Source organism: Ciona robusta, chromosome 4 (genome assembly GCF_009617815.1).
Source record: "Ciona robusta chromosome 4, ASM961781v2".
In the NCBI taxonomy this organism is placed as follows: Eukaryota; Metazoa; Chordata; class Ascidiacea; order Phlebobranchia; family Cionidae; genus Ciona; species Ciona robusta.
The window spans coordinates 178607-205612 of record NC_143238.1 but is presented as its reverse complement, the minus strand read 5'-3'; the positions used below and the strand labels follow the sequence as shown (position 1 = coordinate 205612).

Genomic DNA, 27006 nt, shown 5'->3' with positions numbered 1-27006 from the left:
GAAGCCCGTTTGTAAGCTGGTGTGCGTCTAATATTATTCCTGGGCCGCGTTCCCAATAGAGGAAACGCGGGGTCGGGACGGTTGAGTTCGCTTCAACAAATAGAATTGGCGAGCTCGGTATCCAGCAGAACCGCTTCAATCCTCGAAATGCAGATTAGCAAGCTGCTTCGCACACACCATTAAGTTTTTACACGTAACTGAGGCATTGAACCTTATACAACAATTTATTGTCATAAAGAACATTTACTGTAGGCCCATAGTTATAAGCCACTCTGGATCATTGTGCGATAAATTTATATAATAGTAAAACCGTTTCATTTTTTAATTTGTTTTAAGGCACGAATAAAAATACAAGCTATGTTGCAACTGTACAGTTAAAATGGTGTAACTCGTACGTCGTATTGTAAGGAAGCCAACAATGTGGTCAATTGAGCCGTGCGGTGCACACGCAGCTCATACACACAGTATTTGTGTATCAAGCACAAGCCACCGTGATCCAGCTCTTTCACGGTTGGTTAGCTTGTATTACAGTTTGTGATCGCACTGGTAGGTTTACATAACATTGAGCTTGACTCTAAATTCTACCAAAATTTAATAAAGCATTTTCTACTTTTAATGAAAAGTCTTAACATTATTAAATATATCTTGGCGCTTCGAGTCTGTAAACCTATCTTTAGAATAATATGTGTTGATATTACTTACATATATTTTGTATCATAACAGAACTCTTAAAACAATATAAATAAAATGTGATATATATGTATATTGGTTGTTGGAAAACTATTGGCACTTCTAATAAATTTTGACTGTTTACTGAAATTAAAGCGTGTTTTACTTTTGACCAGAAATACTTTTCCTTTAATTTTTACACTAAACCCTGCTTTGTTTATTGTTAAGTTAATGTTAAGTGGCATTGTTTTAAGGATACTGAAGTAAACGTGTTTTGTAACTGAACTAAATGTCACACCTGTTTAGCGCTTATACAGGATGTTTTGCTTATAGCTGAGTGTCCCTTTTTTCATGCATAATGCAGCTGTTTCGATACGATTGCCCTGCAGCATGAATAACGCGCTGTTGTTTACAAGTGTGTCAAGTTGCATTTTCGATGACGTGACGAGTATACTTACTCTCGATAATTCACCACTGCAGGTTCATTTTTGAGGTAAACCATAACCAAGCTAATGTAATCTTTTTTTACATCGCGCAAAGTTTGCTTGGCTTATTTCCCTATGACTCATCCGTGTACGTGAGTGTGTCACCCACTCAATTTTTGCGATCCCAGCCGTAAGCAAACATTCGAGCCAACCCGACTGTGTCTAAGAAAGCAATCCAAGCATTGAAGCTAAATAATGGATTAAAATAACGACTCGTCGAACTGCAACATCGATATGCCATTTTATAAATTTAGGATAACATTTTGAAACGTTCCTCAAATTTATATTAGTCCGTTTTTTTTTTAAATTTAAACGTACACAAGTTACCGAGGCAGTCTTTATTTTTATCTCGGCCCTTATAATTACTGTCACTGATGTAGGTCTTAAAAAAAGGTTTCTAAGTTTGTACGATTCATATTTTAATAACATAAAACAAGTTGTAGTAAGGAAAACTGCACGCGAAAAAGGTGCACATAGCGGCCGAAAAAGTGGATATAAAAATAAAAAATAAGAAAAATAAATTATGGTATAACATGCCTGAGTGCAGCAACCCTATAGCTGGAAGTTCCAGTGCCTTTGCGGAAGTTCTAAAGGGAATAGTATTGACACCTTAGTATGAAACACCCAACATAACAGAATACGGTATTTGGTTAAATATAGAACCCATTTTGGGCATCAGGTCAGGTCGCAACACTGCGTTTAAATGACATGCAGCAGAACATCTTTCTGGGCACTAGCAGAATAAAAATACGGGAACGAACGCAGAGCTGTGCGTATGTGGCACGAATGTGCAGACATGAATTTTCTAGTTTTACTATCCGCTGAATTAAGCACAACAAATGCTGGCGAAAACCGCACGTAAACAGTTAAAATACTCGATTAGATCCACGGTGTTGAGGCAACATAATCAGTGAGCAGTGATGGCGTTAAAATACAGTAGGCATATCAGTAAAAATATCAAAAGGCACAAGCTCCCAAAGTTACGAAGGCTAGAGGTAAAACACATAGCCGGTACTGGTTTTGGGGGAACACGGTCGTGTGTTAACATAAATAATGTCTGTGTGCAGCATAATATCCAACTTTGGATTAGAATAAATATCATGAAAGGAGATTATTTTTTCACTCGGTTTTAGACAGGCATCGGAAGATTGGTAACCTTTGGCCCATTTGCTCATAGTTTTTAGGTGATCCAGTTGCCGATTCTCGGTCGGAATCCGGTGGTGTTGGGGGCGTATCAAATACGAGATCATCGCTTGTGTCGATGGTCGGAAACTCAGTTGGTTGTTGACTTCGATTAAAGATGTCGAGTTGTGTGATCGGTGGCGTGGATTGACGGTTGTCGGAGAAACTGCTACGTCGGTTCGATTCCACCGGAGAATTACTCCCTTTACCACAATAACTAAAGAACTGACCGCCTGTACTATTTTGTGGCATGGGTGAAATTGGAGATAAGACTTCACTTAATCCAAACATGGGTTGCGTGTTGTGAATACTTGGGCTGCTGTTGGATGGCGAGTAAGGTGGCATGTGGCCGTACGATGCGCTTTGTGTAAAGAGTTGAAGATCACGTGGTCTTTGATGCTGAGATAATTGGCGATTATTAATCTTTACCGGGACTGACGTTTGCGATTGTATTCTTGTTGGTTGAGTTTGTTTTTTAGCAATGCCAACGTCCTCTTGGTTGTGGATAAAATGGCACCGTGGTCCGTATGGACAAAAACCACTGGTGTGATACGTACGACAAAGTTCCGTTTTGTATTTCGGGTGTCGAACCATTCTACGTAACTCGTGTTTGCCGTGAGCAAACTGGCATTTGTCGCCGTATTTGCATTTTCCGTTTTCCTCGAACGGCCGACACAATTCGGTTTTATAACGGCTCGTGGCGGACTGTTGTTGGTCTTGCATTGATTCTTGGCTTAGTACAGACGAGCCTTCGCTAAAAGCTCTGCTACGGAATTTTTCTTCATTCACTGTCTCTAGTGAAGCGTGCGAAGCAAGCAGAGCATTCTCGTTGTATCCTGTCAGCGGTGCGTTATTTGTGGACGCTGAACAAAACATAGATGAAGAGTGGCGGCGTGTAAGGGCAGGTCGACTAGTCAAATTAGCAGCGATCACTTTTTGGGACACACTCATGTCAATCTTGTCGAATCCACTTTTTAATACTGAATAGTCCATTGTAGTACGAATAATCGCTGACTCCTGAAAGTTGACAAAGCAAAATTACAAACACATTTCATTACAGCATTAGGTTACATAATGGCTGTACTATAGTTGCGGTTTAATATAAGTGCACGTCATTCATTCTAAAACTACTGAATTGTTTACGCCTATGATAGAACGTGCCGAAACAACGAACAAAAAACTATATCACATATTCAATATGTGCACGAGGTATGACTAATAAGTTACCTACAACATTAACATAGATACGTAAAACAACAGATCCATATGCAGCTGTACACATTTAATTTACTATCTGCTTATGCAACAAATAACTATTACTCGCTAGTTATAATATTTTGAAACTTAGTTACAAAAAAAACATGACAAGACCAATATTTCGGGACTGGTAAAAAAAGTGTTTGCAATGTCGTATATTATCAAACCAATCACTTTACACGAAGTTCTAATTGCATTACACTTACCCAAAAGTCTTTATGTAAGTTCTCGCTAAAATCAGAATAGCTTGAGATCATAGTTGAAGACATAGTGGCATTAAGATTATTAAATACTTCAGTCCTACCGAATAAATAAGTTTCTTGATAGCTAAATAACCTCGTGCATTTGTGTTTGCTACGACTGTGCTGCAGCTGTTTATATATAGCCGTGAGACGTCAATCAAATTCCTTGCAGCCAATCACGAAGCTGTAGGTGGAGCTTAAAACGGAAATCGCGCGAACAGAAGAACGCCGCTCTCTCGTTTCAGACAAACAAGCGGCGAAAAACAATGGATGCTCTGTTTACGTCATAGACCTTCCACAAAACGCGGTAATGTTATTTTTCTCCACACTTAAAACGAGAGAGCCGTTCAGAAAACAAAAAAGTGGGAAATTACACCACAAAAATATCTCGTATTTTGTTGTTCAGTATTCCTTGAAAAACATTTTAGACCATATGTAACCCGTGTGGCCAAAACATTGTTAAATTTAACTGTTTTAAATTTTAAAAATTATCAAAAAGCCAAACTTTCGCGCATGAAATTTCATACAAACAAAAGTCTAAAAAAGTTGTTAAATACATTTAAAATAAATTTTAATACAATTTCCATACAGTAGGGCGGGGAAAGATGGGACACCTTCAGCACATAATATCCAAATATCTTGATTGTGTTTTAAACAATTAACAACGGTCTATGAAAGTCGCGAGAATACAGTTTTATAATTCTTTGAATGTACTTCGTTCATTACCAAATGGGACGAGAAAAGAGAGTTAAAAGGTGTCCCATCTTCCCCCACCCTACTCTATATAGTTTTGCCTCATTAGTAATACTGTCAATAACGTTTATTTTAGTAGTACCAGTATTTAGACCAATTTTACACGTCATACAATAAAAAATGCGTCGTTTTACGACAAACAGTATTAGGTAATTAACTAGAAACACGACAAACCGAAGAAACTAATTGAAGCCAATTACTAGTGCAAATATTACAGGAAAAAAACAAATGATTAACAACTAATAATGTAGTAGGATGGAGTAAGATGGGACATTGTTTTATTCTCGTTTCCCGTCCCATTTGGTAATAAACAAAGCATATTTACAGAATTAAATAACGGCATCCTTACGACTTTAGGACCATTATAATTGTTTAGAACGATCATGAAATATGGGATTTAGGTGCTAACGGCCCCACCTTACCCATCAGTACACGAATTTAGGGTACACGTATACGAGGCCGATGTTTAAAACAAAATACACATTCAATAAACAAAACGTGCACTTGTGCGTGATCAATATTGACCGAGGCTATTGAAAACGTAGGTGTTCCAAATATTAAACTATTAAAGGCTTTTTGCTTCCTTCGGCTTTATTTTAACAGAATTGACACAATAAACTTGTAGACGGTCGCCAATAGTGAGATTATGTTGAATAAACAAAGTTGGCTGCTGGAGGAAAAAGCGATTAATTAGTTTGAGCCCTGTTAGAATACAAACATAAACAATCGGACTCATTGTGGGACCTTGATTAAATATTTTCGTGCTTTTGTCTGAAAGCTGCAGTAATGTTAGTCATAGACTTGCAACGCACCTTATACACTCCTGTATAAGGAATTAGGTCGCCAATGTTTCCTTTGTCGTGTTTTGACAAGAAAATCGACTCTTGTAGAGTATTAAGACCACTGAAAGGGGTCAGTCATTATGAAGGTGTTTACTATATATGATAAGAACGTCCATGGTTTGCTGCTTAAGCCGCTAGCAGGCAACTGGACAAAGAAATCTGTTAAATCCCATGAAATCAAAGCATTGATTCGTGTTCTGCTGTGGGAGTTAAGAATCGTTAAAAACTGTGCGTAAGATAGTAACTACCAATAGGCACACACTTGCTTTTCAAAACTTCTATGTGTTTTTTTAAATTGAAATATTTTATTACCTTTATTAAATATATACATTAAACACAATTAGACTAACAGATAATTGGAATTTGCTGTATGTAGCTAATTTTATAGGCAGTTATAACACGATGCATACAATTGCTGGCTTGTAGTCGAATAGTTGGATTAAAGTTTAAAAAGTAGATCAATCGTCGTTGTTTTGTTTCTTGGCCAAAACTGTTCAGGATTCTGTCATAGCTAAGTTTAATCAAGACCTCTCCTGTTTACGAGAAAGACGTTCTAAGGTCATTTATATATATATTTAAATAGTGTATATATATTACGATCAAAGCACGGCTTCAATAGAACTACTAAATATTGACCAACAAGTTATTTCGGAATAAAACAAGATACTGTGAAAAGTAACCACGGATTATTGCTAAGTGAATAAAGACGATACCTTTAAAAGCAGCAACGTATTTATAGTACGCCGGTCACGACGTTTTTATCGCAAGTTAATGCAGAGTAATACCGCATGCGTAAATGATTGAAGAGAAAATCATTTAAGCTGGCAACACCTGGGACGTTACGCTTACACAACTATATAGGAAATGCTTGCGATTGAATTCGGTTTTACGTCATGGCAGCCGTAACGGCCAATTGGTACTCGTGCTCACGTGAATCTCTTGACGTCATATAGGAGAAAATGTCATAACAACGACAATAACATATAAGGTGTTTGCTGATAATACTGCTTGAGTAATACATTGTGTATTACACGACTATTTGTCGTTATTATTCCTACCTACAAAGGTGTATTACCGTGTACGTCATGAATTCATATGGTTCATCTGTTTATTAATATAAATGAGCCATGGACAGTGATCTTTAAAGGGTTTGAATTCAATCATTATACAAGACGGCATCCAAATTATATTGGCCGAGCCAGTTAATAGGTCGGAACGGAAAAAATTGTCTGTACTGAATAATAACTGTTAAAAAACGAAGCGGGGGGGCTGTAAGAGGGCGTAAACAAAATACCAATTTTACATTAATGAAGACCAGTGTTTAAAAGCTGGTGACGACAACATGGATAAATACAAACAAATATTCACACTTAGCAACTTACAATGTTATTTTCCTCCCAAACACACGCAGCCCACGCAGGTATTAGTTTAAATATACGTTGTGAGTTGTTCAAGTCTGACATAAAGCCTTTAGGAAATGTAGTTCTTTTGCGCATACAGCAGTAAATTACAATAAACTGTAATTTAAGTACATAACTAAAACCTAAGTGTAAATTTACAAGTATTTTATTAATTCGTTTAGCATTAAAATGTTTTTATGCGTGGAAAAAATTAATGTTTTGTTTGGCGCGGTTATAGCTTTGCAGTTCAGACTAACGTTTAGTGTAAACGCCGTTGGCTACCAATTATGCCACACTGTGGGACATAGGTTTAAAATAAAACACTGACGTGCGATAAATGTCTTGACATAATATGTGATTCGATTAATAAAAGCTAACGCATTCGACATGGATGTAATTATTCATGAATTAAAACTTAAGTTTAGCGTTCTTGGTTGTAATTAGAATTAATTTAATATAAACCAAGACAATAATTGTGCTATTTATGTTTTGCGGTGTAAACGTCTGAAATCTGAAAAATAATTGTATTTAAAATGGTAATAAAGCTGTTATCAAAGATAGAAAAACAACTCTATTAGAGTGGGGGTAAGATGGGACTTGTTTTCATTCTGTTTTCTTGTCCCATTTAGTAGTAATAAATAATAACAGAGTTATATGACCGTACCTTAACGACTGTATGAGAGCGTCGGTAATTGTTCAAACCGCGATCAAGAAATTTGATTATAGGTGCCAATGGTATTCCACGTAGGGAAAACAATTGTTATTAACCTTTCGGAATAGAATATTATACTTTTAGGTAAATTGAACTGGCCCATAAAAAAATAAACTAGACTAAAACACGTTGTATATAAATAATGTTGCTGGGTATACAAACTTGTACATAAAGTATATACTATAACTACGCATCAAAATACTAGAAACTATTTTTTAATTCCTACCACAAAGACAAATCTACAGTTAGTAAATTGTTTGAAACAGTATGTAACAATTAGTTTAACGCAGATACAATTATGTTAATAAAAAGATCAAAACAAAGGTATAAAAAAAAGATTACTACAGCTGGTTCGTCCACAGTGTTTGCTTTTGGTTGCATAAGTCCACCTTCTTATTTCGTCAGCTCAACCATCTACGTCATAGCCTTTAAATTCGCTTACCGACTTACCGAACATAACCATGACATCAGTGTGTTTGCGCAGTCGTTAAAATCACTTCATTAAGCATGTTTGCATACAATAAACTTTCGTCATATAGCCCAACGTAAAGAGGAACACAGACTTTCTAACTTTACCTATAAGAAACAGCCGTTAAGAAATGCAACAGGTATTACTGTTCACTTCTTCTAAAGTCGAAAGGTTATTTGGATTATATAACAACAATCTGAATGTGAGTCTTGTTTTTGTTGCAAATATTTGATCTAATTGTTGTTAAATATTCATTTTATAACTTGATATATCCCGATTTATCCATTATGGTTTGAATACAAATCGATGGCTGGATACTCGTGAATTATTGTGCAAGCGCTATGAGTGGATTAAAGTGGGCTTGTCTGTACGAGTGGGTATAGATTCAGTTAAAATACAACGAGAAAAAAGAAGAGACATTATTGTACTAGTTAAGAGGAAAGTTAGAGTGCAACATCCTTTTTGTTGACCGCCTAAAATCTCAAGTGTGACCCAATTAGTGAGAAGGGTATACTTGTGTAAAACTCCTTGTTCGGTAACCCCAATGGTCTCTCAGAGCCGTAAGCGTTTCGTATGAGTACCGGTTAATTGGGGCACGGTTTTAGTGTAGTTTTATTTTGTTTAGTTGGTCTGAACTTTATCATTAATACAATATTAAAATTACACATATTTTTTTTACAATGAAAGTACTGTAGCCTTTTGCGTATGTACTGAAAATATAAAATGTAAATACAACAGATACATAAGTTTGGCTAAAGTGCAGTTAAAAGAAACGCGTCGATATTCCTTTGTCTCTTTTCAGTTGAATGCCTCCGGACAAATGGTTTAGTGCGCCACAAATTTATTCCTGCTTCAGTCCAGTGAGCAGGCGTTCGTTTGCACTAGACTCGGGTATAAAACACATAACATTACAAAACTAAAGCTTTATGGTGATATTTTGTTAATTCTAAAATATCCTAAAACGGACAGTATTTCTGATTCTGGAAATACAGTATAATAAAATCACAACTTTACATTCACAGTCTTTGCAGTTCATAAGTAATACTATGAATAATTTTAATCTAGAATCTAGGTGCCACTTTATCACAGTATATAATATATATGTTTCTATAGCAACACTAATTTAGGTATATCCAAAGTTAGTAGGTCTAATGACTTTATCAAAGTGTAACACCACAAGCAATTATTACGTAACAATTACTTTAGGACAAACCCTGTTTATAGTAATTGGAGATTTACAGAAGTAATTTGAGGCACTGCAACTGTGGTTCTTCACGCAGTTTGTATTAGAATGAGAAACAGATAGTAGAAATACGAAACAAGACATCTGGCTATCACACATAGGCCCGTAAACACAATCACAGCCCGTCGTTTAAATAGACCAGTGTTACTACTGTCAAATAGAAAAGAGTTATTACAGTCTTCTCCCAAAAATCAGTTATTTTGCGCACAAAGACATACACTGCTACAGGCTACTTGAACTGCGGGTATTTTCAAACTATTTTGAATAGTTGCATTAAATTTGTAGAAAAGGTGATTATAGGATATAATTTCAAGACATGTTAGAACCTAACGTGTGAAAATAGCGCATAACTATATAAATTGACACCAATAGCTGCAATCAAACTATTTTACCGTAGACGTATAAATAACAAAATCGGTCAAACGAGGTTGACTCCGCGAACCCGATTGCTCCCAAACGTGTTTGCTCTGCGTGATAAACGGTATCTCTTTCACTTTGTCTCTTTTCTCTCTCTTGCTCTTAGTCGCGAGTCCCATTAACCAGCTTGACCTATAAATATGTTATGGGTTGAATTAAAAATATAATGACAAATAAACTGTTAACGACATTTAAAAAAAGGCCACCCAATATAATATACTGTCTACTTTTTTAACTGCAAATTTAAGAGATATTAACCTTCGTTGCGTGGATGGGTTTTTGTCACAACTTCACTTTCACATCCAAAGGTTTATTTCACAATTTTTATTAAAGGAATACAATGATTGTGCCAGTAACAGTTTTTTTCCGGCACAAAAACATGTTTTTAAAATGCAAAAAATAAATTTTGTTCGGGTACGTGAAAATAGGAACACATAAAATATACGTGACGAATGCAGAACGCTACCAAAATACACATGTTTTTTAAAAAAACTGGAGTTCCCTATCTTTAGTGTAGAAACCAGATTTCAAATAGTAAGGTGGGGTAATATGGGACAATAAAGCACATAATATTGTTCAATATTTCAAAACTAATTTTTTTTCGCAATACTATTAATTTGTAATATCATATATTAATTAACAACACTTCAGAGAAATTTCTTATAACACACAAGGAGTTATTGGTAATTTGTACACTGGGTGTAATTTTACCAATTCAAAAACACACGGGGTAAAACGAGACAGTTTAAAGTCTTTGTTATTTTTGGCCAGAAAATGAACTTATTATCAGGAATACACGTAAATAACACAAAATACTATTTAACGCATTGAAAATTGGGTTCAAACATTATTTTTTTGCCTCACTACTATTTAACCTGTTAACTACAATATGTTATTGTATGAAGAATTAGCCTTGTTTGAACGATGATGGGTATTGTTTAAACATTAATTGATGAATATGGTATGCTTAAAATTCATAAGAACTGGTAATAGAAAAAAAAGAGTAATATCTATTAATAAAGTTCATATTTTTACGGCAAACTGTGTTTTTCTATACTGTATTTTCGCACAAGCCATTTCTCATAAAATATCTGCAAACGAATATATTTTTCATACATTATTGTGTTATTATGTTAGTATATATAATATATAAAAATCATTCTAAGTTAGAAATTATTAAATTAAAACAAAACCTTTTAAAGTATGGCAATAAAAACCTATAGACAAGTATACAAAGTGGCGTAAGATGAGACAAAAGCATGAAAGAATATACTAATTGTGTTTTACAACAGTTACCCAACCGGAATTAACAGGCCGTGCTAGTTTCGGGTCCTACTACAATGTGCTTTGTATACTACCAAATGGGACAAGAAATAGAGTAAAGGGTGTCTCATCTTACCCCACCCCCTATTAACAAAAATAACGAATAAACTTTTGATAAAACTACAGTTCATTATGTAAGTGTTCCACGAAACAAACCTTATACATCCATCATCAAAGTTTATAATCAAAAAAACTTTAACTCGGGGTTCTCATTGGGCTAAAAATCTGTATACACGCATCACATTTTGTTGGATCTTGCATAGGAAAAGTTATCCTTTGCACGAATTACTCACCGGTCCCCCCGCCGGGGCCTGTTTTAGTAGTTTCTTTGTCATCTTATAGTTTCTTATAGTTGACCGATAGTTTCTTTGTCACCAGATTAACCTATGACTATTTTTTCTTATGCACATGTCCCAGTTTTTCTTTAAATTAATTTTGTGTGACAAAATTAAACTGTGTGCGAAATATTTTAGGTTATTTTCTATTAAAATATGATACTGTATTGATTATTCAAACTTGCAAACTACAAAATATCGTCAATTTCGATACGATTCTGACAGCTTTCAAAATAAGCCTATTAGTATTATTATGCTCTTTTCAGCCATTGAAATATGTTGTATTCGTTCAACACCAAAGTTTGCCGCTCACTTTGTTAGACCGTGAGAATATATCGTCGAATAATCCAGCGGCACTGTTTCTATCCATCAGCAAATGGGTACCCGTAAAAAAAAAGATCTTTAAAAAGTATCCAATCTTACCCCATATCCCAACCTAACCTGCTATATGTTTTTATTGATTTTTCACAGAACTAATAATAGATAACTCATTTGGGGCGGTTGATGGTCCTGTCCAAAGTTAGTATAGACCAAGTTAGGAAACGGATTGTAAAACAACGAGTCTTGTTATCCATTGTCTCGCGTCTATGACGTCTTAGTCGCCACCATTACGGAGCCCACGGCATAGCATTTTATCATTGCTGGGTGCTGTTTTTCGTTTAAATATTGCGATTTTTTAAAAACCAAGCACTTCTGCGCGTAAAAATGGCTTTCTACTAATGTTATATCTTATCACAATAATAAACCTCACAAAAATAATCAACTTTTATTGAACACTCAATCGATTCAAGAGTAAAAAAACAGAAAATATCAAGTTTACTAACCAAAAACATAAAAGAACGTGTTTAAAATATAAAAACGCATAACATTACCATAAACTGGTGTATCTAGCTGCAGTTTTGCATGTAAATTGCCGTGATTTTACTTTTTGGCTCACAAACTCAACGCGTATACCCGGCAACGAAACTTAAGGTATCTTTGTAAAATTTGCCTAATATCGAAGTGACATTGAGGAAAACAATACTGAGTTACTATTTTTGTTCCTTTGCTTGAATTAGTAAGCTACCTTTTCTGCGTTCCGGGTCTTTATGAAATCGGAAAACGCGAACACCTTATCTGCTAGTATAAGCAGTTTGGAGCTGCATGTCCACCAATGTTGGATAATAAATGTAGTAAAGAATGGCTCTGTAGGTTCGTAGGTATGATCATATATTATTATGTAAACTAAGCTGATTGCTGCTAGTCTTAATCGCCAACGTAAAGTACCCTGTTAAACCACACTGTACGCCGAAAACCAGTCAAAATACTAATTTACTCCACATTAAATCCTAGATTTAATATTATATAACAAGATTTATATTAGAAATTATATTTTATATGTTAAAACAACCGCTATACGTGTTTTTTAGCTTTGTATCGCTTACAAGAACTAAATGAACACATGCCGACCATGCATTTGTATAGGCGATTCACGCTCTGTGGGCTCCGTAATGGCGGACACGAGCGCCGTTTCCTAACTTGGTCTATACTAACTTTGGTCCTGTCCATCAGGTTTTACCGGCACCCATTTAATGATAGACGTAAAAATGTTACAGTATATTATTCGACAATGTATACAAACGGTCCAACAAAGTGCACGGCAAAAACGATTACTATTGTTAAGTACTAAAGTTCGGTGTTTAACGAATACACCATTTTCCCTAAATTTTAAGGTTTGTCAGTATGAACTATCAATCCGGTATCGTAGTTTATAATAACATATCTGAAATGGTTGATTTTGTCTCATAAATTAGCTTTAGTGTTATTAGAAAAACTGAGATACGTACGTAAAAAAAATAGGCAAATAGGCAAATTTAAATTTACATGCCTCAGAATCTGGCACAGACTGTTACATTCGGTAGGTCAACTGCAAATAGCAGAATACTGTTTATATAAAATCTTTAAACTTTATGTCTCGCCTTCCTCTATATTGTAGTTTGGTAGGTTTTTATTCCCAAACTTTAAAAAGTTTGCTTTTAATTGATTAATATCTGACCAGTAACTAAAATATTAACAAGATAATATATAGTACAATGGGGGAAGATGGGACACTTAAGCACATATTGCCAAATATTTCCAAAATCAAAATAGATTGCGTTTTTTGGGTAATACCACGAATTAGTACTATTATTCCTTTATTAATTGACAACAATTTAAGAAAATATAATAAAACACACGAGGAGTTATTTAGCGATTCGCACAACAGGTGAAATTTTACAAAATCGAAAACACACAGGATAGGATGGGACAGTTTAAAATCATTGTTAATTTTGATTAATAAGTGTATTTATAAACAGGAATATACGTAAATAACACGAAATAATACTGTACGCTTTGAAAATTAAGTCTTTAACAACGGTCTGTGGAATAAACAATTAACAACGGTCTGTGGAAGTCGTGAAGATACGGTTTTATAATTCATTGAATATTCTTTGTTTACCACCAAATGAAAAGAGAAAACAAAATAAAAAGGTGTCCCATCTACCCCCACCCTGCTATATTAGTTAATCCTTTTACTACAACGGTCGACTGGGCTCGATCAAAAACAAATCTGAAGTAACCAACAAAACGGGTTCTTGTCGCCATCGGTGACTGTGGAGCAGTAGGCAGAATGTATTTATACATGTATTATAACTAATGAAACTTATGACGTATGAGGATTGAGTGATTGGTAAAGAATATGTGTAAATACGCTTTGTACAACTCCTGTACCATGTGTTTAATTTAAACTTACACTAGTTAACGTTGTCGTCGCTTAAAAACGTTTGTTTTCATGAATTTTGACAAACCGTAATCACGCAGTAATAAGGTAATGTTAGAAGTTAATATTAATCATATGATGTTGAATTAAAAATAAAGTTTCAATTACGATTAATGATAATACGGTATAAGAGTAGTGCATTTAATGCGTCTCCACTTAAATGCTAATAGTTTGATTCAGTCGTGAATCGTTGTGTGGATTTCTTATCTTATATAATCACAGAAATAAAAAAGAATAGAACGCGCATCTCCAATGTCGGCAAAGGAGAGAGGTGATACACTCTCTCTCTTTCGCGGGTCGTTCCCGTTTACTATTGTAGTCAATGGAGTCGATGACGTTTTGTGTAGTTTTTCTTCGTTTTTTGACTTAATTTAAAGTTATAGTGTAAAACAACTATTTTCTAATATATATATATTTCTTACAAATCGTTCGTTTAAAATTTTTAACTAATTTTATTAAATAATTAAATTTCCTAAACAAATGGTAAACTGTAAGCGTTACCCTACTAAATAACTAAACTGGCCTAATAAACTTGAATAGTTGGTATAGTTTTTAAAATAAACAGGTAAAACCTTCCAAAAATACTATGCGCCTATCTTTTACAATGGAGACGAAGGGAAATGGGGACGGAGTTGGCGGTCACGTGAATAGAAAAAAGAATATATCACGGTTTTGGGCAGTTGCGCGTTCTACTCTTTTTTATTTCTATGTATATAATACGTGCCGTCGTTCCCCGCCAAACTCCAGGCAGTGTTTCCGCTATGTAAAGTGCATGAGGAAACTAATCGTTAATTAATCGCTCATCGTGCGGTTTTAAATATAAAAATTCAGTCTAAAAATTATAAATATATATTACGACTTGATTCAATCAAGAGATTAAAGAAAAATGCTAGAATTAAGAATTAGGATAAGACGAAAAAGGATCTATATGACCACTAACGTGTTCAATAACGTGTTCAACAACTGTTCGACGAAAAAGGATCTATATGACCACTAACGTGCTCAATAACAATTGGTATTGTTTGGACGACACCTGTTTACTGTTTCTATTTTACAAAAAAAAGTATACTGTTTCTATTTTTTTTCTAAAGTATACTGTTTCTATTTTACATATTTTTTTAATATTTAAAAACAGTAATCAGCTTTCACGGGCGTTTTTTAAAGTCGTGATAATACTGTCAAATAATTCTGTAACCTTATTTTCCTGATTATCATTAAGTGAGGGTCCGTAAAAAGAAAATTAAAAAAAAGTCTCGTCTGACAAAGTGTCCCATCTTCCCCCACCCTACTATAAAAACGTCGTGCCTGGAACGTTTTCAACACAGGGTCGTAATATATTTGAACCGGGTGGTTACTATATTTATTCCGACCTACTACATGCGCAGTATGTTCGCATTAGCGTCTGAACGAATATATCAGGACACCCGCGCAAAGGCCATGTAGTTAGCGAGCCTGTCACTAACGGTCGAACCCAGAGGTAATGGATTCCAGGCTCGTCACTGCTACCATCGTGGGCGTATTCGTGTTCTTGGGCAAGACACTTAACGAAAACTGGTCCAACCCAGTGGTCACTTATGGGTTGTCCAAATTATCGTCTGTACAAATTTTTTTAAATATCACCTACAAAGTAACATAGAGGTTTATGAAACAGAACACCCGTATTATAACGACTGTCATTTTCTGGCCATGCGAGAATAAAGTAAGTTACACTCATTCATTCGTATATATATATATGATAATTGTCAGAAATATTTACCACATTTCTCACCAACAAAATGTTTGTCGTAAACATGAAAATGAAATATATATATTTAAACAATCTGAAACATGAGTACAACTATTAAAGTTACGTATACATAGCAAGTAGTTGAAAGAAACCTAAAAGTTTGATGCCTTTTTCAGTTATTCAAGTATAACACAGGAACTAAAAGTGGAACCAATATTTTACACGGAATAATGTAATAATGTACACAGAACAAAGTAAATACAGACTTAAATATAGAAGTTACAACACTTTAAACATGCTAACCACATATTTATGACACATTACACAATTACGGTGATTTTTTTTACAAGTATATATAATATTAAAGTTATTATACTTGGTTATGTTAAATAATGTTGTCTAATTTGATATTCATGAACGCGAACCTGAGAAAAACAAATCTACACAGATATGCAGTATAATAATTATCATCACATGAGAGTGCAGCAGTCTTGAGCTTTCATTTTCTTTATAACTGAATTTTCAGCTCTGTACGCCAGAGGTGTTGCACATACACCTCTTGAAGTTTTGTAACTGTTGAGACGGGCTATGATTCCATTTCTTTTCACCTTTGGAGTGCACTTCAGTGATTTTTCTTTAAGCTGATCATTGGGAATCGTTGGGATACAATCAAAGCACTTATTATCTAGATACTCCTTGCATGGAACATGAATCCAATCATTGGTTAACGATTTGTTGATTGCTGGCTTTGGCAAAGTAGTGAGGTAAGGTGGTGGAGGTAGTTCATTCACAGGGTCAACAACAAATTTACTTCCACTACAGGTTGATGATGCAATGCTTAGATTGCTTTGCTTTACTGATACAGCCTCGTGTGCAACAACTGCAGGATTCATTACCTCATAGTTATCGCTGCAATTTTCATCAGCATATTTTATACCATGCTTTATTCTTGATCTTGTACTGATCAATATTGAACTGGTCAGTGGTTTTCTTATTAATGCATTACCAAATGCATCCACAGCTTCTTTGCCACTTAAAGTGTAGCAAAATCTGCAATGCTGTGGTGAGGTGTACAGAGAAGGAAACGAAGAACATGATCTTGCGATGGATTCATTCTTTTTACATTTACAAGCACCATAATTCTTTGTATGACAGCGTAATACCAATCCAGTATCAGATCTAGTTGAACTGGTATTTTTAGTCACCCAGCCAACATATTCCTTTCCAGATGACCACATTTGGCTACTGGAGCTAAGACTACTACAACTGCTCCGTGCGCTGCTATTTCTACTTATAAGATGCACAGATGCCGTTGTGTGGGATTCAGCACTTCTACTTCTTACCCCAAAAACATTTATAATTTTCTGATCTGAACCCTGTAGCAAGAGGCGCTTTTTTGATAAACTATTTAACAGCAAGGTGTTGTTTAATCGGTTTTGATTTCCTTGATTATTTCCAGCATTGCAATCTTCTGTATTTTGAGTATTGCTAGTACTTTCTATTGTACAATCAGTAACACATGCACTACCATGTGCAGCACCTGGCCCAAAACTTCCACCCTGACCACCACAACCATCACGATCTTCACTGGAATCACGATGATAACGTAACATCATGTTTGATACAACTGAACTCAGGTTAGTTTGGCTTGTGTGGCTGCTTTCACTTTCTTCTTCACTTGTATCAGAGTTACTTGACTTGCGCGATCTTCGCCTTCGTTGAGGACGACCTGAACGTAAAAGATTGATGAAGACCACTTCTATGTGAGGAAAGGAGAATCAGAGTAAAACGGATACTATTCTATACAGCGTATATGGTAATATAGAATGCTGGGCAACTATTACTAATTAACATCTTAGCTTTAAAACAGGATTTTTAAAGCTAAACAGTAAAAATAAACTTAAAAGAGCTAAGAAATGTCATTACTGGATCTTGTGTAAAGTAGAATATTAAAACAGCATACCTGTGCGTACGTTATACGCAGTGGATGTAACATTTGGTATCATCCCGATAGGTTGTGAACCTGAATCTTTAGGCAGTGAACACTTTGATGGAAAAACTGACATGAACTGTCGTGAGGTGTTTGTACCAGCATCACCCGAAGACATCGTCACATCAGTTTCACTCTCATTTTCTTCACATATTTCATTAAGCACGGGTGCACTCTTTCTTTTCTTTATTCTTTTTAACTGCAAAGATGCCCGCTGCAAACTGTAGAAATAAAAGAAACTGTATAGTCTTCTTGCTAATATGCAGTTACATGTGTTTTAAGACACTATTTTGTCTTTTCAGAGTAGTAATAGGCCTGTTATAAAACTGGAATATCTGTATATGTGCAAGTTTGCAAACATTGAATGGGACAAAACACGGCTAGTTAAAAAGTGAGCATTACATTGATCAAGCTGCCAAATTGATTCCAGAAGTTGTTTAGGTTTAAGCTACGTAGTCTATGATATAGATTATGAAAACATTTTAATAGGTAGCATAAACATGCAATATAGTGGTCAGTCAGTGGTACTTAATTCCTCCAATTCAAGCCACTAAAAGAAAACCCCAAACATTGAATACTTAATATATCAGAATCTAACACAGGTTGTATAACTCACCACGTCAACTTCAGGATAAAAAGTAATATAACAAATATGAATTAAAATAACTATTAACACTTACTGAGAAGCAAGGACATTCGGATTGACCATGTTTGTTATATCTTCAGCATTATCTGCTTCGTCATCTGTTGTAGTTTGTGAGCGACTACGTTCTTCTTCTTCAATAAGAGTATCAATACCTCCACGTACAACACTGAAGCCATGTCGCGGAGTTATTGTTAAATGCTCTCTTATATAAGAAGGTGAAGATCGGCGTTCAGCGGCACGAGAAGACAAGTTAACCGAGTCTTCAGAGCTTGAACTTGCCGTCCTGGACCTTGCAACATCACTGGGCATGGAGTAGGATAACAATGTGCTCTGCTTTTGTGGTGGTGAAACTGACAATTTGGAAGTTGTATTTGACAGATCAGGATTATATGTTTGTATTGGAATGTTGGTTGTAGCAGTAATAGTAGAAATGTCAACATCAAGAAGTGTTTGATTTTTCTTTGAGTTACTCTTACTTTCTTCTTGCTGCATTAAATTTTGTTCAGCGAGTAAAAAGTAAGTTGAAGTAATATGGTCGTAACGATCTTCTTCAAGTGACTTTAATATTTCATGTTCATCGGCTAATTGACCTACAGATAATATAAGTGACTTTTCGATTTTTAAAATAAAACAATCAGATTTTAGTTAAAACTGACTATGCTTTTTAATGTAGTATATATGGTTGATCTGCCCAATATCTTTGCTTCATTCGTTACATTTTTCGTTACCGGACATTCTGACAAGACGTGTGGAAATATTTGCTCCATTAGCCCAGAAAATGGGGGGATTACTGCAGAAAAATAAGACTTACCAGAAATCATTTTTTGCAGAATCTCTTTGTGTAGGTGGTCTGGTATGAGATTTCTTTCAAGAATTGGTGTTGAGTTTCTACGAGCTCTTCGTAATGACTTAGCTCCTTGCAACCATGGATGGCAAATAATTTCATTTAAATGAATTCGTTTCACAGGATCTCTAAAACGTAAAGAAATAATAACCAAACAAAAAAAGAAATTAAAAAAAGCTCTTCTGGCATTTTTTGTGCCTAATTCTATTCAGGTGGTTGTGATTTTTAACAACATATTGCTTTTATCATATCACCTATAACTTTAGGTAATTTAAAAAAGTTGCTTCACAAAATAATTTGTTATTGTTTTATTTTTGGTCACTAAAAAAAAAGCAAATATTTAAAATATCAATATATATTGTCTATATAGATTTTAATTTCCCACCTTATTATCATTTTTTTTATGAGGTCTTGACATTGTGGGCTTACATGTTCAAGAACTGTGTATCGGCAATCCATGATATTGGTTAATGTCTCACTGTCATTTGCTTCATTAAAAGGAGCAATTCCACAAACCAACATGTACAATATGACACCTACGAATTAATAACAGATAATATTATTTTGTAGGGCTATCTATTATCAATGTAAGTAGCAACATTACAAGTTAAGAATGTTGTTTCTTAAGTAAAAAAAATATGGAAAATTAGTAAAGGTCACGAAACACATAAACATCAAATTTTTAGGAATTCAAACTTTGAATTTTACCTAACATGTTCAATTTTTGTTTTACCTAATCATTGTTAATTAGTAAAAGCTTTTATACTATATATTATAATCAAATAATGAACATCATAATGACGAAAATGTGAAAAATTTGGACAGCTCATAAGTAATGACCGAATTGGAGCAACTATCGTTAGTTCGTCAATGACACAAAGCTGTGTTACTACCATCAAACATCAAAATATCCTATACAGCTATAATTACAATGCAAGCACCTTAACCACTGTACAACAGTACTGGCTGGCTGGCGCAAAAGTACGTTAGCTTACCCAAACTCCAAACATCAACTGCAGGCGCATCATATTCTTCACCAAGTAATATTTCTGGAGCAGAATAAGCAAGCGAGCCACACGATGTGGATAGTTTTTCACCAGGTTGATATTGATTACTAAAACCAAAGTCAGTAAGCTTTACTAAACCTTGACTTTCAAAAAATACAACATTTTCTGGCTTTAAGTCTCTGTGTACAACATGCAACTTATGGCAGTAAGCAATGGCACTGACAATCTGAAATCAAAGCAGAAATATAACATTATAGTCTAATAGGATTAATAATAATATTCAAACTGGTACTCCCATGTCATGCATAACATAAACCTATAAGATAACAACAATACTCTGTAGGAAATATATTTGTTGCAGTCACGTTATTATGTCCTTATATGTTACTCAATTACTATAAAAAGCTCGACCTAAATGGGGCCAAAATCTAAAAAAAAACAGTCCCACCCCTAATACATCTCTCTGCAGAATTGACCAATAAGCATTATAGTAGCAGAGACTAGCAGTAATTATTAACTAAAGTACATATTTACTAATTTAATTGGGATTAAATAATTATGCGGATATTGTTACCAACGTTATATAATTCATGAACAGAATGTACAAATCTTTCTAACCAGGTGTTTTTGGCAGTTTTCCACTTAACCATTGCACAATTAAGTGGCTCCTTTATATACATGTATATATAACACAGCCTATAGCAGTGGTTTCCAAAGTTATTTTAGTGCGACCCAAATCAGAGTTTTATGAACATATCACGAGTCACGACCCATGTTTCCCAAGCCTCAAACATCGAAAAAAAGATGTTTGAGGCTTGGGTACATTTTTAAAGTATGCATTCTATAGGCTACTATTTTTTGAATATGTATGAAGTAGACCAGTGAGCAGTGATGTTCAAATGGTGTAGCCCCACCCGTATTAGGATTTTTTCAACTGTTTGTGTGGATCTTTCAATGTAGTCTTGAAAAAAGGCTTAAATACGACGCACGTAAAGGTATATTGAAATAATACAAAGTGCTGCATTACGTCTTTTCTTTCATGCAAACCACGTGTTCTAAATGATTTTAATTTCGGTTTGCGTTGTAGTTTAGCCTTATATTTATCATGTTTTTATTTGTTTTTATTGTCAAATGCGTTGGCAAAACCGTTCCACCTGCGATGAATTGTCTTTGTAAGAATTACCAAAATTTAACAGTGCTTTAAGACTGACGTTATTTTATATTTTATAATACGCTGATCTACACTCTCCAAACATACAGGAGTTAAAATATTGGTTTGTATTGTTACGTATTGCACAAGTCACTATCCCTATCCCTATCACTGGCGTAGAGTACGGGCGTGCGACGCACTCCTGCCAATTTACGAATTCGCTACTCCTTTTAAATGCACGGCTACTGCACGAGCGTAAAATGTTTCGACGATGACATTAATTCGTAAAGAAATGTGTTAAAATTTGACTTATATTTGCGCAAACATGATTATTATAACATAACATCGTATTGTTTGTAAATATGCCCCAAATCACGCCCATTTTACACCTCTCTGATTGACCAATCAGAAACAAAGGAATCGTGGATTAACTAGCATTATTACTGTGCGAGACAAGACAATCGCATAATATATATGGGATATTGGAGTATCTAGAATAGCAATGTTTAATTTACTTGATTGCGAGTTGCGAATGCGCGTCAGACATGTAAAAAAACAAAAATACGACAGATACTGATTCGTATTTAAATTTACCTGGCAGTTTCGTAAATCGTATAGACGCATGTGTTTTGCTTACACCGATGTGTTTTACGAATGTTAAAATCGTGTTAAAAATACTAAATTCGCAGTGGTGTTTTAGTTTTTTACTTATATTTTAACGAATTTACTTCTGTTGCCCCGCTGACAGTGTTTTTTGGCTATGACCAACGATTCCTCGCGCGGTCTTGATAATTTAAAAATGTCAATCTAGTTTCGTTTTTTTCCCGATCAAAGCCAAATTACCGCGAAGATTTTAACTTGCAACACACACAAACTGTCAGATAAACATTTGCGGGTAAAACGTTTTTTTTGCTCATGAAAAAAACAGCTCTCCTGATATAAATACGGCCCAGTTTCATGTACCATACTTCTCAAACTATGTTTGGTCAGCATACAAATTATTAACGAAAGCTAGTTTAAAATACTATAAAAACTTATCGGCGATCACCGAGAAACCGACCGCAGTTTAAAGCAACCAACACTTTTTTTTCTACCGACAACCAACTTCCTCTTTTGAAATTACCGGAAACTTAGTGGCGATTAAGGAATGCCTGGTTTGCAATTAATTCCGGAACATACACGTGTCGAAATACTGGTTTATATTGCTCACGTAATACGCATTCGTCACAATTCCTATTATTGCGAAATAGCTATTTATGTTACGTCACAATTGCGAATGTCTCTTGTCCGTATAAACACCGGAGTTATGATAAAATAAGGCTGTTTGTTACGTCAGAACTGCACGAATAGGTAACTTTTGTTATGTTAACATTATACGATTTTTTACGCAGCCGGCGAAGTAAATAAATTCCAGACTACTAAAATATTAAGCGATATTACACTTGCAAGTTAAACGATGTTAAATTGCGATAAGTGTTCCTGTCACATAGAAGGTCTAACTATTGCGTTAAGATACATCCCAATTAAATTGTCTTTGCGTGTTTGCCGCACTCCTACGCAATTGCAAAACTCTACGCCAATGGTCCCTATTATTGCGCAATCAAATACCGTAAGTGTCAGAGAATCCGCTTTTTTCTGCGAGAAAAGCTCCATATTTCACAGAACGATGGTGCGTTGCGAAACGTTTTCTCTCGAAAGTTATACGAGAATATTTTTCTCTCCACAAATACGAGAATATTTTTTTAAAAATTATTACCTGTCTAACTTAATATATATATATATATATACTTCAAAAGATGACATATGATGACGTCATTAAACAGAATACCAAATCCGTTAATTAGATTCGAATATAAAAGGATTCCAATCTCACGGATCCGAAGTTCTGTAATGTACATCCCTATGTATGACACATTTCAACCTCCTTTTCTCACATTAGATGCCTTTTACAACTACTTTGACATCAAGACTACTATGGTATTTACAATAAACCGCATAGAAATAATAAACAGGTATACCTTGTTTTCAATACATTAACATAAATCTTTATATTTATTATATATGAGGTTGTTAAGAATGAACAAAACAAACTGATCAAAAATTCCTTGGTGCTAATTAGTTTTATCAAAGCAAAGCTCCCTAAAGTGAGAATTTTGTGTATTGGTATTAAATATTAAATAACTTGAGTATGCCCTATACTCATTGCATGTCATTGGATAATATACATGGCAGGTGGCAACTTCTGCTGCCCTTCAGGTGGTGCAGTTTTAATTCAGGTAGTGCAGACATAAATCTTAGTTAAATACTAAGTAATAAACCTGAGCAAAATATTCTTTTGCTTGATCTTCATGTAACCCACGTTCATGTCGCATTATGTAATCGAACATATCACCTCCATCACCAAGTTCAAGTATAAGATATAACTTGCTGCTTGTCTCAATCACTTGATACAAACGAACCTTAAAAAAATACAACAAATACTATTTATTGGTAGTTCCTCATGGGATCTCTGTGTGTAAAACCAATAGTTTTTGGGTGTGTAAAATTGATAAAATGGGAGTACTGATGACTTTTATTTTTGAAAAAAATGCTTTCCATGAAACAAATTGTGGTGTGCATAACTAAAAGGCAAGGTTGCTCTAAAAATTAGGCTTGCACCAGCCATACCGGAGAGGAGCATTAGTAATTAATAGTACAAAGTTATGTCAACTTAAGATCACAACATCAAAGCTAACAACTCCCAATACCCAGCTTCTTCTGGCGTATGCGAAGGGAAACTGTGCACTGCATATGTACGGCACAAACAGATTTTTGGGGAAAATTTGCCATTTAATTTCTATTCTGTATTCCCTATTCTTTGTGGGTAAGTATTCTATTCGGGAAGCCTATGTAAGTCTTTCATGCGACTCATGCTGCACAGTCCCAAATTCCATCGGTAAAAACAAAGTCCAAACAATTCCATTCACAATTTTAAAGTCAACTAAGTCTCGTAGCAGGTTTGAACTAAGTCACAAAAGTAAAACTGCTTTATGTGCAACCAAAGTAAGCCTGTTTAAAACGTCCTACATGCCCAATGAAATGTCAATCCATATTATGACTCAAATTATCAACGTGTGAATTGGTATTATGTCGTAATTAATTCCCAGGTCAAACAATCGTTATTATGATGCAATGAATCCACATGTACATGCCTACTATCATGTTTGCTAAATAATTCATGTGTGAATCGCTGTTATGAAGTCAATAATCAACGTGTGAATTGCTATTATGTCGTAATCAATTGCCAGGTTCAAACAACCGCTATTATGATGCAATGAATCTACGTGTAAATCCCTACTAATTCGTAATAAATATGCTGCTTGGCTGAGGAAAACATTGTATATAAATATAAAGCAGTGTTGGAAACGATTTAGGCAGTTTATTTCCGCGATATTTCGTTCCGGAAACCTACTATTTCCGATGGACGGGTCTTCGTTTGTAAGATAACCACACACTCGTGTGGGCTTGACGAAAGGCGCATGCGACATAGCAACTGTGACGTCACTGGCCGGGCAATCGGATTCGACCGTTTCTCATTACACGGACTCGCCGAACCCGCGTAATTTTAATTTGTCTCATCCCTAAGTATTTCTGAATACGTTTACGTTTGTATGAGCGTTTAAAAAGCACATATTTAAACGGTTGCAAACCGAAAACAAAGGGTTGCAAAGACTTCCTTTTTTTTTCTGGTTTTTGCAACCCTAACGTTTAGTAAAACTTTACGCCTATGCATTTGAGGCCAAGTAAAAAATATTTACTTTGTAAGAATTTTAACCAATGTAACCCTCTCCTACTTCCGCAATTGGCATCAGACTAGTGGACGACTTATGAGTTTGAAACGGGGTATGTCAAATACTCTGTACATACTCTTGAGGTATGTGCCACATACCTAGAATCGCTGACTACGCCTTAACCAACATCCTAACATTCCTCTTGAAACTAATATTTTGTAAGGTTTAAATTAATAAAAGTTTGCAGATTTGAATTTCCTGGGTCAGGAGAGACACCGTTGCCACAGTTACATACTGTTTCATAAATCTTATTAAAATGAAATATTACTGAATCAGTATCATAAAACTAACAGTATTATTTTAGTGGGTTACCTAATACTTAATGCTGTTAGAATTCAAAAGTTTTGAATTCTAACAGCATTAAGTATGGTAGAGAAATATGAGACACCTTTCATTTCCAGTTTGCAGATTATGGCAGTTCCTGATGAGATCTTGTGTGTGCAAGACGACTATTTTTTGCGTGCCTGCGCGCGTGCTTTCATTAAAAATCTAGGTGGAAAGCATGCACATTTCTAAGCAACACTACGAAATCTTACCTAATTTATTACGAATTTTTTTCTTCATTTAAGTAATTGGTGTGCGTGAAACAAATTATGACATGCATCACCAAAATTTTGTAAACAGAATTGCTCGTGCACCCGCCATACTGTGCAGATTGGTTTCATTCTATTTTTTTTTCGATTTTATAATAAACAAAAACATTTCAAGAATTATAAAACCGTTGTTAATTGTTTAAAACACGATTAGGGTATTTATATATTTTGTACTTGAGATGTCCTGTCTAGTGTCTTCCCCAACCTACTGTATCTTTTAATTAAAATATTTAGGAAAAAACTGAAATTTGGTTCTTACCACATTTGGATGTTGTACAAGTTTCATGCATGCAACTTCGTGGTACAGGTGGTCAGCCGAAACCTTGTCCATTTTAGTTTTATCGATTACTTTTACGGCAACTTTCTCACCGGAGAAAAGATGATGGGCAAGTTTGACAACGGCGAAGTGGCCTCTGCCTAACGTTTTCTTTAACTCGTACAACTTTGATATGTTATTGTGTTCACTTGACTGCCACATTTTATTGATATTTTTTAACTTGCGGCTACACTTAACTCCTTATAGCATTGGACCAAGCAAGTAGTAAGTATAATCATAGAATACTGGTATAATAACTTGAGAGAGAAGTGAACAAAAAAAAGAAACAAGGAGAACGTATAATCATAACTGCCACCATAGACATCTTAACAATAAAAAAAGAGTAGAACGAGCAACTTTCCAAAACCGTGATATATTCTTTTTTCTATTCACGTGACCGCCAACTCTGTCCCTATTTCGCTTGGTATCCATTGTAAAAGATAAGCGCATGGTAGTTTTAGGAGGTTTTAGCTGTTTATTTAAAAAACTACACTAACTATTTAAGTTTATTAGGCCAGCTTAGTTATTTGGTAGGTTAACGTTTACAGTTTACCACTTTTTAGAAAATTTAATTATTTAATAATTTTAATTAAAAACCTTCAAGCAAACGGTTTGTTAGAAATATTTGTGTATTAGAAAACAGTTGTTTTACCCTATAACTTTAAATCAAGTCAAAAACTGAAGAAAAGCTACTTAAAACGCCCTCGAATCCATTGACTACAATAGTAAACGGGAACGACCCGCAAAAGAGAGAGAGTGTATCGTGCTCTCTCCT

General features: G+C 34.9%; 2 protein-coding genes across 3 annotated transcripts; both read right to left on the bottom strand.

Moving 5' to 3' along the window:
- Positions 1 to 1556: 1556 nt before the first annotated feature.
- On the bottom strand, positions 1557 to 3971 carry LOC149736243 (uncharacterized). Its single transcript, XM_089877197.1, has 2 exons — positions 3800 to 3971; positions 1557 to 3353 (listed from the first exon to the last, which is right to left on the bottom strand). Exons 1-2 carry the CDS (start codon positions 3860 to 3862, stop codon positions 2274 to 2276), a joined length of 1143 nt encoding a protein of 380 aa, XP_089733323.1. The 5' UTR covers positions 3863 to 3971; the 3' UTR covers positions 1557 to 2273.
- An 11936-nt stretch (positions 3972 to 15907) lies between these two features.
- Positions 15908 to 26590, bottom strand: LOC149736242 (uncharacterized). Of its 2 annotated transcripts, XM_089877188.1 has the most exons (9): positions 26175 to 26293; positions 25711 to 25786; positions 23811 to 23951; positions 20331 to 20568; positions 19721 to 19871; positions 19303 to 19463; positions 18526 to 19081; positions 17819 to 18066; positions 15908 to 17584 (listed from the first exon to the last, which is right to left on the bottom strand). In XM_089877188.1, the coding sequence occupies exons 3-9, from the start codon at positions 23877 to 23879 to the stop codon at positions 16326 to 16328; spliced, it is 2682 nt and encodes an 893-aa protein (XP_089733314.1). In that variant the 5' UTR covers positions 23880 to 23951; positions 25711 to 25786; positions 26175 to 26293; the 3' UTR covers positions 15908 to 16325. The 2 variants fall into 2 exon arrangements, with proteins under 2 accessions (XP_089733314.1, XP_089733312.1); XM_089877186.1 differs by lacking the exon at positions 25711 to 25786 and having other exon boundaries at positions 26175 to 26590.
- Positions 26591 to 27006: the final 416 nt, after the last annotated feature.